Source organism: Electrona antarctica, assembly GCF_951216825.1.
Source record: "Electrona antarctica genome assembly, chromosome: 2".
NCBI lineage: Eukaryota > Metazoa > Chordata > Actinopteri > Myctophiformes > Myctophidae > Electrona > Electrona antarctica.
In genome coordinates, this window is record NC_136807.1 from 31,613,235 (window position 1) to 31,631,807 (window position 18,573).

Consider the following 18,573-nt stretch of genomic DNA (forward strand, 5'->3'; position numbering starts at 1 on the left):
AAGTCCTGTATTCAAATGTTTACTTTAGTAATAGTAAACTAAAAGCACAAATGTATTGGCATCCAACTAAGTACCAAAATCAATGTTCCAATTTACAAGATTCAAAACCTTTAAAAATGTGTCAAAATCTTTTGAAAATAGCAGTTCTACAAGCTCACAATGCATCACATCACGGCATATTGTGAGCTTGTAGATCGGCTATTTTCAAATAAGGCTCTGGAATTGGTGAATGTAAATCTGCAAAGTAACTAGCCAGGGGCCACACTACAAAGTAGCTACAGGTTTCAAATAATTGTAGTGGAGCAAATCTTATCTTCAACATTTGCTTCCAAGATATAGGGCAAAGGGTATTTATTAAATATACTGTAGTATATCATACAATTAAATATTCAAAAAATGTATAATCCGCAACGTGTTGTGAGTTTATAGATCAGCTATTTTCAGCTACATTTATGGAAAGTGTTTAAGTATGAAAAGGTCTATCTTTAACCATCTTTACTACATTTTAAAAAATAAATAATTGTAAACAGTGGTGTAACTCAGGGGTTCTCAACGTTTTTGGCCGGGGACCCCCGGAAATGCTTTGGCAATGTCTCGGGACCCCCGCCCCGCCCCCTCCCGACCCCCAATATAAATTGACTGCTACAATAACCTTAAACCATTTTGGGCGGGAACCCCTTTTGGTGTTTTAAGCATTGTTATAATTTAGCTATTGAAAAATAGCAGATCTACAAGCTCATAGCGCGCCACCGAGTGGCGCGCTATGAACTTGTAGATCTGCTATTTTTGAAAAATCGTGAAAATAAAATTTAAAAAACAAATCTTTTTTTTTTTGGAAAATAATTTGGGGACCCCCTAAAATAATTTGGCGACCCCCCGAGGGGTCGCGACCCACGGGTTGAGAACCCCTGGTGTAACTGATATGTTGTCTTGTATCTCTGGTCTAGTTCAACAACATGCTGCTTTACTGCGTTCCTAAACTCAGACTGATCGGACAGAAGTTCAGTGTGAGGGAGAGGATCGACATCGCTGGCATGGAGGTACGGACACATACACGGCTATGTACTGGACCTTTTATGGCCCAATCTTTACAGTAGTGAGAACAGCAGTTCGGCCCAAAAAATGGAAAACTTATTTCCTATCAGTTAAAGTACACCCCATGATGCCATGAATTCTTGGAGATTATTTTGTTTTTGTCGCATTCCTGAGCCAATCTGATGACCGGTTCATTGGCCAATAGGAGACTCCCCGGCATTGGACTGTCATCAAATGATTGGCTTTGGAATGCGACAAAAACAAAGAAAAGTCTCCATGAATTCAAGGCTTCATGTGGTGGTATGGAGTACAGTTTCCATTTCCCCCGTGATCTCTTGTTCTTTGCGTGCTCGTTCTGTGGGAGGGTGTTGAGCCTAAGTTATGCTCAAGTATTACCTGGTTAATATTACCTGCAAAAGTTGTGAGCTTGTAATGTCATATTGTCTGTGGGCGACACCCGCACACGACCATGGGCACATCATTGAAGGTGTTTCGGGTTCATGTGTCTTGCAGGTGCAGGAGAACGTCAAGCAGAACCTGGCTCACACCTTCACCATCATCGGCAAGCGGCGTTCACTGGAGCTACAGGCCAGGTAGGACCACCACCGTCTGCACACCACAGAAACATGCTAATGGCTTCTGCACCGTTGTTGTCGGGCAGAAACCTCTTATCTCCATATTTTAACTCTTTCGGTTTTTTCGTAAATTAATTCCTACTTGATCATACTACAGCATCACACAAAAGTATCAAAAGTAGCTGATATGCTTGTACTTTTGCTATTTAAAAAAAATTGAATCCTGAACAGTTTTGGACATAATGAGGGTCAAAAACGTTGGTTTGTTTTCTCTGTGTCCACAATAAACTCTTGGCATTTGGCAGCTACGAGTGTGCGGCTACTGGCACCTCACAAGGAACGGTGTGCTGTGCACCTTTCTGTTATAACATAATGAGGTTTCCACCTGACAGCGACAATATATTATTATATTTTAAGTTACATTGCTGTAGATGTAAGGTGTTTTATCACCATTGGTAAGGAATGTACATGTTAATTTAATTCGGACAAAACTAACCCTGGAAGTGTAATTTGTTTTTACACTTTCAGAGTGAAATTAACACTCTGGATGTTGTGAAATGAATTCTGAATTATTTGTTGGCTTATTTGCTTTATAGGACAGCGGAGGAAATGGAAGATTGGATACAGGTACGCATGCACACACGCACAAACGCGTGCATGCGCACACAAACACACACACACACACACACACACACACACACACACACACACACACACACACACACACACACACACACACACACACACACACACACACAGATATACACACACACATATACACACACACACACACGAGTGCCCGAGCTATATTAGAGAATGGTATAGAGAGGCTCTCACATTGTGTGTGTTTGTGAATTGTGTTCTCTCATAAAGCCTCTCATTATTGTGTCGTTTAGCTCATAACAGCTGAATAAAGCTGATTAAAAGCCTCCATGGGCTGGAGGAGGAAGGGCGTACATGCTGCACAGTGGGCTTTGAAAGGATATTTTGTGTTTTTGGATGATTGGATATTAAAGACCCCTCTCCTCCTCTCTCCTTCACCCTCTCCTCTCCCCTCCTGTCACCTCCTCTCTCCCACATCTTTCTCCTCCCTCCTGTAGGAGATCTCGGCAACAATCGAGCGTCACAAGCAGAATAGTGAAACCTTCAACAAAGCTTTCAACCACTCCTTCTCCCGTGAGGATGACCACCAGCCTGAGTCACCGGTCAGTCCCTCAGTCAGTCGCTCGTTCGCTCAGGCTTCGTACACACATATCAGACGAACATGCTCTGTGCTGTCCATGTTTTATGGCCGCCTCAATGCTTTTCCAATGGAAGTCATGTGGTTTGACCAAACAGTTGTGTGTGATGGGGGGAGGGGGGGCAATCAAACACAAGTGTTTGGTCAAACCACGTGACTTCCATTGGAAAAGCATTGGGGCGGCCATGAAACACAGGCAGAGCACAGCACAGTTGTTCTTTATGTGTGTACGAAGCCTCAGTCAGTCAGTCAGTCAGTCAGTCAGTCAGTCAGTCAGTCAGTCCATCACTTAATTAATTAATTCATTCATTGATCATCCTGTAACAACTAATGTCTCACCAAACAGTCATACAACAACTCATCAGTGGCTGAACTGACTGAACGAGACATGACTAAACCTACGAGAAGCTGTGACATTCACACACTAAGCTTGAGCTTACCAGAACTCTGTCATGACCTAATAGGGTTCTAACCGTAACACACAGTTGTATACAGAACAACTCTATGCATGCGTTCTGACCCACTTTGGCTTGTCTGATGCTGGACGCTCGCCAGCCGTGTTGATACGAGCCAGAGGAGCAGCCTCGCTGGAAGCCCACTGACACCTTGTGGTAGAGATGTGAAAGTGCAGTGTAGGAGTCCCCATGGCCTAGTGGTGCACATACCACATAGGGCCCTATACTATGTTGCCTTTTCCGTATGCCTTCTTACCACCTTAGGCATTTTTTACTAACGACACATGGTGAGCTTGTAGATAGGCTTGAGCCCGACGACTCTCTCCCTGTGTCCTGTCTATCTCAACTGTACTATCCAAATAAAGGCAGAAAAGAATATATATAATATAGTTTTTTGTCTCCTGCAGGGTCCCTGGAGCAACACGTCCATTGACTCAGATGGTGAACGACTGCATGAACGGGTAAGTTGCCCTGTAGAAAGTATCAATCAAGAAATCAATACAGCATTGACTCTGTAATTGTGAAACATAAAACCTTAGCGCTATTCTGAAATGCAGTTGCAAACTGGTTTCCCTATTATATTGGTAAAATTGTTCAAAACATTTCTGAAAAATGTCCACAATGACAAAAGTAGCTGTGCTGTGTGTTGCAGGGCAGAGGTAAAGTATCTGTACAGAGTCTAGTAGAGGTGTGCATCTTCAATGGCCTGACGATTCGATTACAATTCACCTACTAACGATTCAACTCTCAATTCTACAATGCATCTTGATGATCTACATTTTCTATATTTTTCCGGGGGCCTATTGCTGCCATTTTTTCATCAGTTAATACAAGCAGACAAATATATTATTATGAACTCCTTTGTGTATAAAGTGCTGTAATTTGTAAACCAAATCAGTCAAAACATAAATCCTTCAGCAGTGTATTTACAACCTTACAACCGTGCTGCCTGTCATAGACAGGCATAGACAGGGTTTTCACAGCTGTAGTAAGACATGGGCACCTCAGAGTGCACAGTAAACACAGTGTTCATTTTATCTCAAATGTGCCTTTGGCGGTCAGGAGATGTGAAGTGATATAATACGACCCTTTTGCCATTCCATATAGCAGACCTTCACTCACAGTGTATTGTGAGTGATCAGAAGGGCATTGTAAATCACAGATGATTAGATTTGAAAACACTGGCTGACATGTTATGACTTAATGACTTAATGACTTTAAAGCCTTCCTCAGTCCTGCACAGTTGAATGCGATGTTGCATAAACAGTGAACGTTAACAGGGTATAATCTATTATGTCACGTCACTGCATCGATGCAGAATCCTGCACGGCATCTTAGATTATTTTCCACACCTCTAGATCAGGGGTTCTCAACGTTTTTGGTCGGGGATCCCCGGAAATGCTTTGGCAATGTCTCGGGACCCCCGCCCCGCCCCCTCCCGACCCCCAATATAAACTGACCGCTACAATAACCTTAATAATAGAGACAATAGACCATAAATAAATACTGAAACCAGATATAATCATTAGGGAAGGTGTATGCATGTACTATGTGTCAGACAATTGCACGAGTCTCTCCGATCCGAGTCCGAGTCGAGTAGCAAGTCATTTGGTCCAAGTCTCAAGCAAGTCTCAAGTTTTTCTGTTGTGGGCAAGTCAAGTCAAGTCGAGTCTCAAGTTTTTACCCTCAAGTCCAAGTCGAGTTGCAAGTCGTCAAATCAATGACTCGAGTCGGACTCGAGTCGAGTCATCGAGTCTCGAGTCCAATACTCTGCTATGTGTACTATATTACTGTATGTCAACTCTTCATTTCCACTTTCCAGCCATTCAGTTGCAAAAAAAAAGAAAAAAACATTTTCTTTAAAAAAGAAAAAAATATTTGGGTCTTTGTAAAGTTAGTGTTAGGGCCTGGGCCATGGCTCAGTGGTCCAGTCCATCTCTCTCCCCATTTCCTGTCAGCCTACTGTCTGTCCCTAAATAAAATAAAGGCGAAAGCCACAAAAAAACCCCATTAAAGTTAGTGTTAGTAAAAAGCAGGTAAAAGAGTAACGTTTGAGCAGACTAACATCAGTCACTCTACCATTCAATGTAGTAGATTTAGAAGACCTGCGAGTTTACACCGCAGATATGTCGTCTCCGCCTACAGGGAATACGTTCGCTGCAACCAGGGGACCCGTTTCTGAATCGGTCTATATATGAATACAATTGCCCATGTTCTGGGGAGGGGAGGGTGATATTTCTTGCTATGTTGTCAGCGAGGAATGTTGAGCAGGAGGAGTGGGACGGATGAGCTACCAGCAGGGTACAACAGCAGTGGCATTATATGCCTATATACATTTAAAGCCTTTTGCCTGCATTACATCTAGGTCAAAGTCTGAATGCAGTGCACAAATACATTCTCATCACTTGCAAATAACATTGTAGACAGTCAGTCCTAAAGATCAGATTTGGGAAACAAAAGGGATTTGACTGGAGTCTGAACAAAGACTTACTCCATCCATTTGGAGAGGTGCAATGACCTCAGTGTAGTCAGGAAGGTCCATTAGCCATCAAAATGTAGCAGATGGATTTATAAACCACGCTAGTCTATAGAGAGCAATGGATTTATAGAGCAGTGGTTTCCAACGTTTCTGGATCAGGGCCCACTGAAGCTTTTGTGGTATACTCATTTGACCCCTTAACACGGGAGCTGCCATTTTCAGAGCATGTTCATTTCAATGATCAATTGATCGGGGGCACGGTGGCACAGTCGGTAGTGCTGTCGCCTCACAGTTAGAAGGTCCTGGGTTCGATTCCCGCTGGGGACGCTGGGGGCGTGTTCTCTCCTCCGTGTCATCAGTGCCCATACCCAAGGCGGGGTTGGCGAAAGGGCATTTCTGTGTGGAGTTTGCATGTTCTCCCCGTGTCTCACAATAAACATGCAGTAATCCTGGTCTCTAAACTACCTCTAAACCTCTCCCTGGCGAGCCGGGGCGCCTGATGGAGGGGAAAGGAACTACGTCCGGTCGGGGAAACTCCCCCCTGTCAGGTGAAAAGAAGGAGCTTAGACTCCTCATGCATAGAAGGAAGCATAAGGTCAGTCCGCTGCCCCCTCAGTAGGTGGCAGAGGATGTGTAGCGCCCAGGATTACTGGTTTACTAGATAATTGACACTGGGTGAAAAATGGGTTGCAAAATCGTGTGATAAAAATTATAATAAAAAAACCCATTATCGATTGTGTTCTGGCTTTGATCAATGGAACTAACGTAGTATACTTACTGTAGACTAGAGTAAGTAGTAGAGAGAATCACTGCAATAGACGGAAAAGAAAAGCTTGTCTTCTATTGAACAGTCTCATCTATAAAGACATTCTGTGATTATGTGTTACTGGCACCTCATGCTCCGTCTGTCTTGTTAGTGGAAATCTAACGCAATGATTTCACACTTCCTCCCACAATGCATCTGCACTAACCATCTGGTGGCTTGTTCTGCTGTCGTCGCCTTGCTCTGATTTCACTTTGTGTTTTTCATTTTAAACTTCTTAAACCCTATTTACCCTAGTCGTGCAACAGTGTTGCATGAAACCTTTTTACTTTTTGAAAATAATGAAGAAACTGTTAACTGGTTAATGTGTGTACCGGCACTTCAAAAGCGTAGTTTTATTTCCCTAGGCAGTGCTGGTTTGCAGGTATCAATGCACTTTTTGACCGACATGTGTGTGCCAGCATGGGTGATTGGGTGATTAGATTTATTTATTGATCGCCTCTTTTGTTGATTGTTTAAATATGATGTCATGGGCCGCTATGCTCGATAACAGGCTTGATAAGCCCAAAGGTTATGGATACCGGGTACTCAATAAGCTTGTTATCAGCTTTTTCCGGGTATCGGATTTCGAGCTCCATCCCTAATGATGACTTGCCCAAAATAGAGAAGCCAGGTTGAATGTGGTTAAGTAAGATAGTGGAAGGGTGGGGATCAGGAGTGTTGGGGTGGGGGTGATAAGTTAACGGAAAAGGAAGACAGACAAACAAAAGGGCAACAAAAGAAGAAGAATCCTTCCTGCCCAGAGTGTGACATCACTTCCTGTCTCTCTCCTCTGTGCAGAAGAGCTCCAAGAAGAAGGACAAAGAGAAGCAGACGTGTAAAGGCTGCAACGAGAGCTTCAACTTCACCAAACGCAAACACCACTGCAAGTCCTGCGGAGCGGTGAGTCAAACATCACTGCAAGTTCAGCTCAATTAATTTATTTGGCGTGACGTGACGTGTTTGCACATTGTTGTACTTGAAAATATGGGAGTTTTTCGTGTGTGTGTCATCAGTCCAATGTTTTCAAACTCTTTGGTTTTACCTATAGCCTAGATCACTATTCCTATGCATTTGAGGGGAGGGGAGGAGGGAGAGGTTAATGCACAAGCAGGGGAAAAAAGTATGGAAAAAAGTATTTCAGACAAACTACAAGCCGCCATGAAGTCTCTCAATCCCTCTCGTTTCCCAATGCAGGCCATCTGTGCAAAGTGTTCCAAGACTCTGGACAAGACGAGTCGAGTGTGTCCGGAGTGCTTCGAAGCAGCCCCTGAGGTGAGAGGAGTGAGGTGTGTGTGTGTGTGTGTGTGTGTGTGTGTGTGTGTGTGTGTGTGTGTGTGTGTGTGTGTGTGTGTGTGTGTGTGTGTGTGTGTGTATGTGTGTGTGTGTGCGCGTGTGCGTGTGTGTGCGCGTGTGAGCGCGTGTGAGCGCGTGCGTGTGTAGGCAGGAGGCATACAACAGACAATTGGTGTAGACTGGAAATAAAAACGTCTGGGTTTCCGTGGCTAGTGGTGTAGACCTAGACGGTAGCAGCTGAAACCCTCCATGGTTACAAGCTCTTGTTCATTCTTTTCATTGGTTAAATATTTATAAACCCCACAGACGGACTGAACCACTTCACTGTGATTCAACGGCGTCAACTCACACCCACTGACACAATAGTAAGCCAAATAGCACCCACTGACTGAAGGCTGAAGCTCCCTCCCCTTGGTCATTTTGTCACGTAGGCACACACCTTTACGGTGTTCACAGAACAGGTATTCAAATGCTAATACGGTGGCTTTGTTTGTTTGTTGTGACCGCACGGTTAATTCACACTCCTGCAGCAACAGGAGTCTGTAAAGAGCCATGAGCCGGGAGGGGAGGGGAGGGGAGGGGAGGGGAGGGGTAGCAACACCGCCAGGTAATCTCCACACTGACTTGAGACTTGACAAACAGAGCCATCTCAGCCAAAATATCCCAAAAGCCAAAACAATGTCCGGGGAACAGAACTGTTCCTTTTCCTCAGACTATTTTTACTTTAATTAAAAGGTAAGATGCAGTGGCTGTAATTGGGTCAAGGATCTTGCTTTCGTGAGCAATGGTGTACGAGATTGGGGGGGGGTGTTGGGGGGGGGGTGGCACCCACTGCTGTTATAATAACTTTCCGCCACTGCTGTGATTACAGGCAAAACATTTCAACATTCTTAATTCAATATCCTATATTGAAATTGGCTACTCACTTTATTGTGATGTGAATAACAAGGGGATGTCTAGTCACAACTTGTAAGATAGATAACCTCACCTCAATCATGAATCATGATGTACATTGACCATCTAAGCCAGGGGTGCCCACACTATTTTGACTTGAGAGCTACTTTCAAAATGACCAGCTCAACAAAATCTACCCACCAAAAATTATCCCATTGCTGAAAATTGCGGTGTTTTCTTTTTTGTATATAACATTGTAATGCTACCGACACTCTTGAAAACAAAGTATTGCATGGGTGGGTTTGAGCTGATTTTTTTACATCCCTTTTTGATATCAATCAAGTCACCTTAATTCAAATGGCAGATGCCAAAAATAGTTTAATATTTAAAAAAAAAATTGTCACTGGTTCGATACCGGCTGGGAACTTGTGCTGCATGCGTTGCATGTACCCCACACCACCCACTAGCCTTCCTGTCTCTCTACACTCTCCTACCTACATTTAAAACTAAAAGTAGCAATGACAGCCAAACGCCTATCTGTAGGAATATTACTCACCAAATGGGGGAGCTGTAGACCAGAACACGAACAAATCCAACAAGTCTCTGTGCAGCCTGATTCATACATATTTGTACACAAAAATGGGTTTTCAAAATTGTAGTACTGTTATAAGGTCTTCGTCAGGGTCTAACTCGTTACTCATACGGATTTGTGTGTCGCCCTCGCACACCAAACATAATGGACCTACAAGCTCACAAGCTTTTTGCTTTTTTATTTTTTTTATGTTTTATTTTGATGAGATCGCATATTAATGAACAATACAATCAATGCAATGTAAATATACCGGATTTAGCAAAAATGCAAATTTGACCCCCACAAAAACCATAAAAACAAGCAGACAATAGACATGTAATGTAATTACATTACACAGAGACAACGGAACAAAATCAGAGGTACAAAATCAGATACAAAAGGTGCAAAGTATATCTATTTAAAGCTATTTGTGGCAAGTGACACTGACGTATCAAGTCTCAATCTGTGATTTCTTCACCTGATTGACTTCATTGACTTTGTCATACAAACGTTTTCACTCGTGAGTTTCTATTTTGCCTTGACCCATGAAGCTGGCTTTTTAGAATTTGGGCATCACTTGCAGAGTCAAAACGCTATTGTTACATTTTCGCTAGAAACAGACTGACTGACAATAACGCAGAGACAGCTTGTTTATCTTTGGACCACAATGCTTATATGAAACAAATTTAAGATGAGCCCATGTTATTCTCCATAGAGAAATTACTTCTGTGAACCAGGGGAATCGAGGGGATGAGCAAGTGACGTCAGGACTTCAGCGCTCTATACCAAGCCTTGATGTCCAACATATTGATGTTTACGTGACTTATCCATTGGTTGTAATGTATGGCGGTACTGTTGGCCCTTTCAGAGACAGACGGCGGTGACAGGGGACAGCTACCTGCTGTGTGGAAACCTCCATCTGCAGGAGAAGGGCAGGAACTCCTGGACCAAAGTGTGGGCGTCTGTTACCAAGACGGAACCTCTGGTGATCTGCCTGCACGCCAGTGGACAGGTAGGACTGTCGCCCTCATGTACAGTAGTAGGACGGAGAGAGGCTTAAGAAGTAAGTAGAGGGTCATTGTCGCTATCGGACAAGAACATGGGAGTCTGCCCCCCGTTAAGTGTTATTTATAGTCTGATTTATCAGACTATAACCACCGCTCTCCCCAGCCCTTCTCTCTGTTTTTACTCACCACCGCTCCACGTTATTACAGCTCCGGTGGTCACCTCACCACCGGAGCGGTGGTCACCTCACCGCCGAAAATCCAGACTATGAATAGGCCTTTACAATATGCTACATAGACCCCTGGGAGATGGATTGGTGAGCTGGAGCACCACGCCTACCATCTCCCAGTACTTACCGCACCACTTGCCACACCGAAGTGCCGCACCCTGTGCTACTCATACAATGGATGGAACCCATGATCTTGTCAAAGGCAAGAGCTCACAAAATAGGCCATATTTAATAATGTTACACTCAAAAAGTAAACAAGCTCACGGTGCAACACGTTGTGGGCTTGTATATCTGCTATTTCCACTATTTAAAAAACATTATGAACATTTTTCAACATGGAAACAAGCAAAAATAATTGCGAGCATCTCATATAATTTGCGATCATGTAATATATTGTGACAGGCCAATAAACACAGGACAGTAGAGCTCATTCAAATATTATATTTGATCTTGGTGTTCAGGCTCCGCTACATTTTACGCCCTGCTCAGCAGCACATTAAAGACAAACATTTGACATGCAGGGTGATTGCGGACAACACCATCGCTTAAAAAAAAGATTCCCTATTAAAGTGTGGAATCTGGAACCAATAATTCTATGCGTATTTCATTAGTAATGTGTACATGTGTTAGTTACAGACAGTGGTCAGCTGTTGCCACCTATGTGGGACCCATTCTCAGGTTTATGGTGGAGACCCTTCCTGTGGCTATTTGTATGACAAAGGAGTTTGTTGACATGAATCAGTGAAATCAGTGAAATCAGTGAAAGCTTTTCATTTGGAGAAAGAATGTAATTGTGTGTGCGTCATTTAGAGCCTCAAGACCAATGTCCCATAGAAAGCTGCTGCTCCAAGGATTACCATTAAAGAGGGTTCAATGATCATTTCCTGATTACACAGAGAGAGACTGATTGAGAAAGGCTTTATTCATCAGGCAGACCTTGTATGTCTCATAACGTTGCTGTCGGGAAGAAACCTCCTATCTCAATATTTTAACACTACAGCCTCACAGAAAAGTTTTGAGCTCATGGATCTGCTACTTTTGAATATGAATTTGCCTGAAACGTTGTCTAACCGTTTTGGTGCGGTTTCCACACGACAGAGACGATAAGCTTGATACAGTCAGCGAGCTGATACAGTATGCTCAGAATGCTGACCCCATGATCTTGTATTGGACCACAAACAAGCCCCTTGTGCTTTTTGAGTTATCCTTATAGCAAAACCTGTCTTGTCAATAAAGCATTGAATCAATCAATCATTCTATTTTCTTTTTAACAAAGCATAATCAGTGGTTTTCGGATGAAAACCTTGCATGTCCAAAACAGTTACTTTTCAGGAAAGAAAAAGTGTTCTCACAGACATTTGAACCCAAGTTTACCTACTTCATTTGTATCTTCTTCTTCTGTTACCTCTCCAGGACTCCAAGGGCTCGCGGACCGTCCCTCTGTCGGGGGCCGAGGTGGCCGCGGTGCCGCCGTCGCCGAACGACAAGTCAGAGGTCAAGCACGCCTTCCGGTTAAGTCCCAGCGGGCAGCAGCAGACGCTGCTCCTGGCCGCGCACGACGCGGAGCTACAGGCCAAGTGGCTGGAGCTCCTCTCCAAAGCCTCCCGCGGAGAAACAGCCACGGACATGTCCTTATTAGGCGTGAAAGCCGAGCACCGGAAGAGCCAATAGCGTAGCGGCGCGGAGGCCGCCGGACTCTCTGACCCCTTCCCACCCACCACCCCCCCGCCCCCCTCTGCCTGTGTACAGAACACACATTACTTGAATTTGTTTGACCTTCGCACTTTTTTGTTGTTGTTGTTTTTGTTTTGTTTCTTTTGAAAGGACCACTTATTACTTCCTGTATGTGCCACTTTATCCCTGTTGACCACACAACTCTCTTTCTCTCTCTCTGTATTTTTTAAGTCTCTCGCTTGGCCTCTCTTCTACACACACACACACACACACACACACACACACACACACACACACACACACACACACACACACACACACACACACACACACACACACACAATGGTTGTGTTTTATGAGTGTTTTATTTCTGGGTGTTGTCACCGTGGTCCAATAGGAAAGGAGATGTGTGATTTGTATTCTATCTTAGACCAAGAGGACATTTTTTTAAAGATGGTTCCCGTCGGATGTTTTTATTTGTAAGATGAAGTACCTTGTATACATCATGTGACTGTGTTGTCAAGCATTAACCCCCACGTGTGTCTGCCTTTCCCATTTGGGTGAGTGTGTGTTTGAGTGTGTGTCTGTGTGGGTGGGTGTGTGCGTGCGTGCGTGTGTGCATTCGGGTGTGTGTGTTTGGGTGCGAGTGTGTGTGCATGTGTTCGTGCATGTTGCTCCTGTGTATAATTCCAGTATTGAATGATAAGTGTCCCCTCCTCTTTTAAGCCTAATTTATACTTAGTTGCGTGGCGCGTCCCTTGCCGCAAATAAGCGGCTTCAGTGATAAAGCATAAGTTAGGCTGTCCTCACTCATCCCTGCTCGGGACACAGATTGTACAGTATGTAAACTATATAGTGTGTTGTAAGGAAAACAAAGACAACAAAAGACATTTTAACTTAAGAAGGTAAAAGAGACGCTTGTGGCTGGCCACCCCATGCTCCACTGTCACTTATAGTCGTAACCCCTCCCCTTTATTAATATAACCCCCTCCCATATAGTTTTATTGTGAGACTCGTCCTTACTTTAACCTGCCAGGATAACGGCTAGAAGATGACCGTGTTCAGGTTATAAATGTGAACTGGAGCCCGACCGATGCCATGCCAGACTTTTGACGGTTGCCAATTTTCGACTGACCGTTGTTTCGAAGGATTTTGTAAAAAAGTTTTGAGAACATTTAACTTCTGAGGAAATGAATAGCCAAAATATATTTGAAATTAAGTAAATTCAATTTCAATATTTAGAAGTACACACTTGATTTTATTTAAACTCTTAAGCCCTATTCATTTTTTTCAAAAAGTAAAATAAATTCTTACTTTGACATGCCCAAAATAGGGCAGGACGCCCGGACCGATGGAAAGCGGTTAAAAGTCGGCGAAAAGGCAAATGTATTGGTCGGGACTCTATCTCGAGCCACTTCATTCGTAGGCTAGTAAATCCTTTCCACCTAGGTTCCCAATAGTATGAACTATTCATCTACTTGTAAACACAACCATAGTGAAGAGACTGTTCTGCCTTTAACTCCTCATTTCTATCAGCACCAACTTAACCACTTAAACCCTATATACTTCACTCACTGGGCTTCCCCAGTGGTCCATACTTGGCTGGCCCGGCCCCTACTCCCGAGTCCCCCCCCCCCCCCCCATCTCTACACACCAAATCCACAGTAGATCTGCTATTTTCAGCCAATGTTCGCCTAATATGACGTGCCAGAAACGGGACGCTAGGGTTCAAGTGGTTATAAGCAAAGTTAATGAATCATCCTCCGATGGTCTCTGCATGTAAATTCAACTCATATTTATGTACGGTGCTCTGAAACCTTGCTGAAGCTCATCCCGTCTCCCTTTCGCTCCAGAATGCGTCCTTGTTGTACTGTAAGTGAGCAAAAGTCAGTATTGAGTGTTTTAACATGGATTGTGCACCGTTGGAAAAAGCTGTCAATCATATCATAAATAAACAAACAAACGTGTAGCACGTTCAGTACTACACCGTCAAAGATGACATCCTTTTGTCCTGTGAGTCTCTCTTTGTCTCTCTCTCTCTACTGCAGATTCATAAGACCTGCATATGAGATGTTGTAATAAACATTTTACATACTTTATCAAATTAATATAAAAAGTGTCTGCAATTGAATATACTTCCTCGGGATTTCTACACCCACCATGCATTCAACACCGTCTGGCATGTACTATTTTTTTAATTGTTCTGAACTTATTGGCTAAATTATGATCCGGATAAGTTGATTAATGCAAACACTTTATTTAGCCACAATTTTGTTTGTCTCTTCCTAGGTTGTCTTCCAGGTTGAAGATGGCAGTCGAGACACTGCATGTGTAATTAGGTTAATGTTTTGTCACCTTTTATTAATTTCTACTATTATACTATAAGATACGTTTTCAAAACATTTATGCAGCTAAAATAGAAAACTATAAATGTATCGATATAATATGTATTGTATAGAATGCTATGGGAGGGACGGAAATCGATTCAGAATTTCAGCATGAGATCACAATTCTTGTTTTGATTGATTGTATTTATTAACAGTTTGCAGAATTACAGTACATTTCAAGCACAACTCAATACAAAAACATTTATTTTAATTTATGTCACTATTAATGATATGTTACACATTTATTGATTTTATGTTGTTTTATAATGAGTGAAAAATTGTAAAAGTATCAATACCGTCATGTAGAAACACTGTTAAAAAGTCCAGGCCTGGGCCGTGGCTCAGCGGTCCAGGCACCTAGCCCAAGCCTGGCAGTGTGCCGCGGGTTTGACTCCCGATCCCGACGGCCCTTACTGCATGTCACCCCCCGCATTCTCATGTAATCCTTTCTGTTGCTGTTGGTAGTCATGCCTGCCAGTTCCCACCTGATGTCCCGTGGCAGACCTGACTGCTCCAGACCGTACTGAACAACTGCTAGCTTGCAGAACATTTTCAAACTAGGATTTAAGTCTAAGATGTACAGGTCATCGCATCTGTGGCCTCCAAAGAGGATGATGCGATCTCCCACCATGCAACAGCACATCCTAGACATAGGATGTGCTGGGCAGCCCCGGGGCCTGCCCAGCACCCCCTGGGGGCTGTTCCCTGAGTGCTCAACCTTCTTCCAGAAGAAGGTCTCTGGATTGAATTTCCACAGATTATCGAAGGTCTGGTAAAAGTTGTTGCCACCAAATATGTACAGCTCTCCATTGTAGGCAAAAGCTGAATGACCTGCGCGTCCTTCTGGAAGAAGCTGTGCAGAAGGTGTGCTCAGCCATCCATTGGTCTCTGTGTCAAACACTCTGATGTTGTTGTGGTAGTCCCCTTGGTTCCCCATGCCCCCAAATATAAACATCTTTGTCCCAATGATGGTGGAAGAGTGAAATTGTAAAGCAGGCGGCGGAGTGCCTTTGGCGTTAATTACAGACCAGACCATCGTGGTGGTGTCCAACTTGTACATATCATTGTAGTATCCAGTCAGCCGGTTGTATCCTCCATAGATGTACATGACCTTCCCCAAGACACAGGCCGAGTGGTTGTACCTTGGCCCCGGGGCAGTCCCAGAAACCTTGGGCGTGAACCATCTGTGGGCGTCGACATCAAACGCATAAAGCACGTTGTCGAGCTCAACTTTCTCAGTGTAAACGGAACTGAACCCTCCGCAGAGGTAGATGACATCTTCGATCAGCACAGCTGTGTGGCCGTGGCGCATGGACGGAATCTCAGGGGGACATTGTCCTCTTTTGGTTGTCCCAGGGGGGGTCAACTTCGTCCAGTGCAAAGACACTGCATTGAAGACGTGCATGTCAACGTGGTCTATGTCTTCCACGTAGGACACTCCAAAGGAGTACAGCTTGTGTCCCACTGCTACAGTTGGATGACCCGCTCTCTCTGGTCCTCCTTGCACAGTGGTCGTCGTCCAGTGCAACATCTGTCTGTCTCTGTCTCTCCTTTCAGGAGAGATGGTCTGTCTGTCTGTCTGTCTGTCTGTCTGTTGTTATGGCAGAAATTATACTAATACAATAATACTTAGACTAAAATATAATGTGAGGACAAGATGATATGAGGCATTCAGTTCAAGATCTCTATAACACAACCACCTTCCAGCATGTCAGATGATTGAACTCCACAACAATACATGTGTCTCAGTTTTATACAGTTTTACTCAGAGGAGGAGTTACTGTCTGTCACATGACTAGAATTCTAAAATAGTTGAGTGGGCTTGGTGAAACTGTGATGGGTAAACATGACCATAACAAAGAATAGAAAACACAAGTCTGGGCTGGTGTTGCCCAGCTGGAGAGGCAGGAACAGCTGTCTCCCAACACCATGGTCATAACAAAAGCCTATTGATGTGCAAAGTGGTTGATTAAGTCAAGACACTCACAGTGTAAACCACACAATTAACCAAGATCACACCATAAGCAATATGCAGTTTAACAGAAATATGGTGTATGGTGTAATATAATTCATTTTGACTACTGGCTAAAATGCATGTAATAAATAAATAGATTAAAACACTAAAGCATTAAAAAAAAAGAAAAAAAAGAGCCTGAATAGGGTAATAATATTATGGAAGAAGCCATGTATTAAAATAGGAAACTAATTCATAGTCCTTTGAGTTTCAAAGCAAACAAAATGGTAGGAGCGCACACCAAGAGTAGGGAGGTGCTGACCACGGTGAAGAAGGCAACTTGTTTGTCGAAACGTTGGTAAATAAAAAGTATTACGAGTTGTGCGACCTCTCCTTTCTATTTTATAGTCCTTTGAGTTAAAACCTCACAATTTGTGCAGAAGGGCATAGTTTGTTTGCAATGTACATAATTGCCCAGCACATGGTGTGCAGGCCTACAACCTATATTGTTAGCAGAAGTTGTGTCAATCTTGTGTTTCCCCTGCTGAAAAAAATTAAAACTTGGTAAGAGATGAGGAAGACAGTGGAACTGATTTGTGTGAAACATTTCAAGGGTAGGGCCCGACAAGCCTGTGGCTTCTCCCTAGCCCTTTTTCGGATATTTGGACAGGATACAAGCAACGTACACTCAAACACTCAAAAAAAGGAAAAAAAGAAAAGAAAAGAAAAGAAAATTATGTTTGTTATGTATGAACTGTATATCCAACATTCCGAAAATAAAACTGAACTGAACTGAAGACATTTAAATCAATGTGCTTCTATTCAAACTGCATCAACTTTCCATACACTGTTTTGAATTGAGCATGTGTGTATGGTGCACACACTTTTCTGTGCTTTCACAAAAGCGGTGGAAGACAGCAATCAATAGGCCAGTTAGTGTGTGAACCATACGTTTTGATTTAGCAATTCAACAGTGAGTGTCAGAATGATGAATGTTCTGTGAAGTGCAGTGCAGAGATAGAGAGCAAACTGCTGACTGTTGCCTTGTGTCATAGTTTTACATACTGTAGGAGAGAGAGAGAGTGTGTGTGTGTGTTTGTGTGTGTGTGTGTGTGTGTGTGTGTGTGTGTGTGTGTGTGTGTGTGTGTGTGTGTGTCAGGGCTGTGCACACTTTTTATAATTCAGCTTATTGTGGAGACACATGCTGGAACTTTTTACTTTGAAATGTTTTGTAGTTTCTGAGTTATTTAACTTAAACACCCAATGCATTCTCAATGGCAATAGCACAAACTTTGGCATGCTACCAGTCCTACATACTTACACCTAGAAACCCCATTCAAACCTATTTAGGTTCATCTTATGGTGGACACGTTTGCCTGAAAAGGAATCTTTGAAATGTTTCATAGTTTTAGAAATATAGTGCTTTCAAATTTGAGAAATTCAGAATGAGGCTCAATGGCAGATATTAGCACGTCAACAAATCACTTTCACCTATAGAAACTCCATTCACACTTTTTATAATTCAGCTTATTGTGGAGACACATGCTGGAACTTTTTACTTTGAAATGTTTTGTATTTTCTGAGGTATTTAACTTAAACACCCAATGCATTCTCAATGTGTGTGTGTGTGTGTGTGTGTGTGTGTGTGTGTGTGTGTGTGTGTGTGTGTGTGTGTGTGTGTGTGTGTGTGTGTGTGTTCCTAAAATCAAACTGGTTCAAATCAAACTGGACCATAGCTGTCTCGATTTTTGCAGAGTAACACAATTATCCACAACATGCAAAAATAAGACTAAAGTCCTAAAATTAACCATGATCATGCAGATCAACACGCTTTCTCAAGGTGTGAAGATCAGAAACCCATTTTCAGTTAAAAAAAGGGGAAAAAAAGCCATATGAGATGTCAAAACATCCTGTATTTTACAAGTTTATTTTTATCATGGTTAAGCATCTGTGTCATTTTAGAGTTTAGAGCTGGCT

General features: G+C 43.0%; 2 protein-coding genes across 2 annotated transcripts in view; one reads left to right on the forward strand and one right to left on the reverse strand.

Annotated features, from left to right (window-relative positions):
• fgd (faciogenital dysplasia) overlaps nucleotides 1–14,254 on the forward strand; it is a 93,805-nt gene extending 79,551 nt beyond the window's left edge. Inside the window, exons 11-19 of the mRNA XM_079526493.1 lie at nucleotides 948–1,040; nucleotides 1,549–1,628; nucleotides 2,207–2,237; nucleotides 2,711–2,815; nucleotides 3,713–3,766; nucleotides 7,388–7,489; nucleotides 7,784–7,861; nucleotides 10,216–10,359; nucleotides 11,995–14,254. Coding sequence (XP_079382619.1) covers nucleotides 948–1,040; nucleotides 1,549–1,628; nucleotides 2,207–2,237; nucleotides 2,711–2,815; nucleotides 3,713–3,766; nucleotides 7,388–7,489; nucleotides 7,784–7,861; nucleotides 10,216–10,359; nucleotides 11,995–12,252 — 945 coding nt within the window. The 3' untranslated portion in view covers nucleotides 12,253–14,254. The remainder of the gene's footprint in view (nucleotides 1–947; nucleotides 1,041–1,548; nucleotides 1,629–2,206; nucleotides 2,238–2,710; nucleotides 2,816–3,712; nucleotides 3,767–7,387; nucleotides 7,490–7,783; nucleotides 7,862–10,215; nucleotides 10,360–11,994) is intronic.
• On the reverse strand, nucleotides 14,052–16,173 carry LOC306932869 (kelch domain-containing protein 3-like; the record flags this gene model as incomplete). The annotated part of the gene is made up of 2 exons (XM_079514841.1): nucleotides 14,052–14,125; nucleotides 15,057–16,173. The coding sequence occupies 2 exons, from the start codon at nucleotides 16,171–16,173 to the stop codon at nucleotides 14,052–14,054; spliced, it is 1,191 nt and encodes a 396-aa protein (XP_079370967.1).
• Between the last annotated feature and the right edge of the window lie 2,400 nt (nucleotides 16,174–18,573).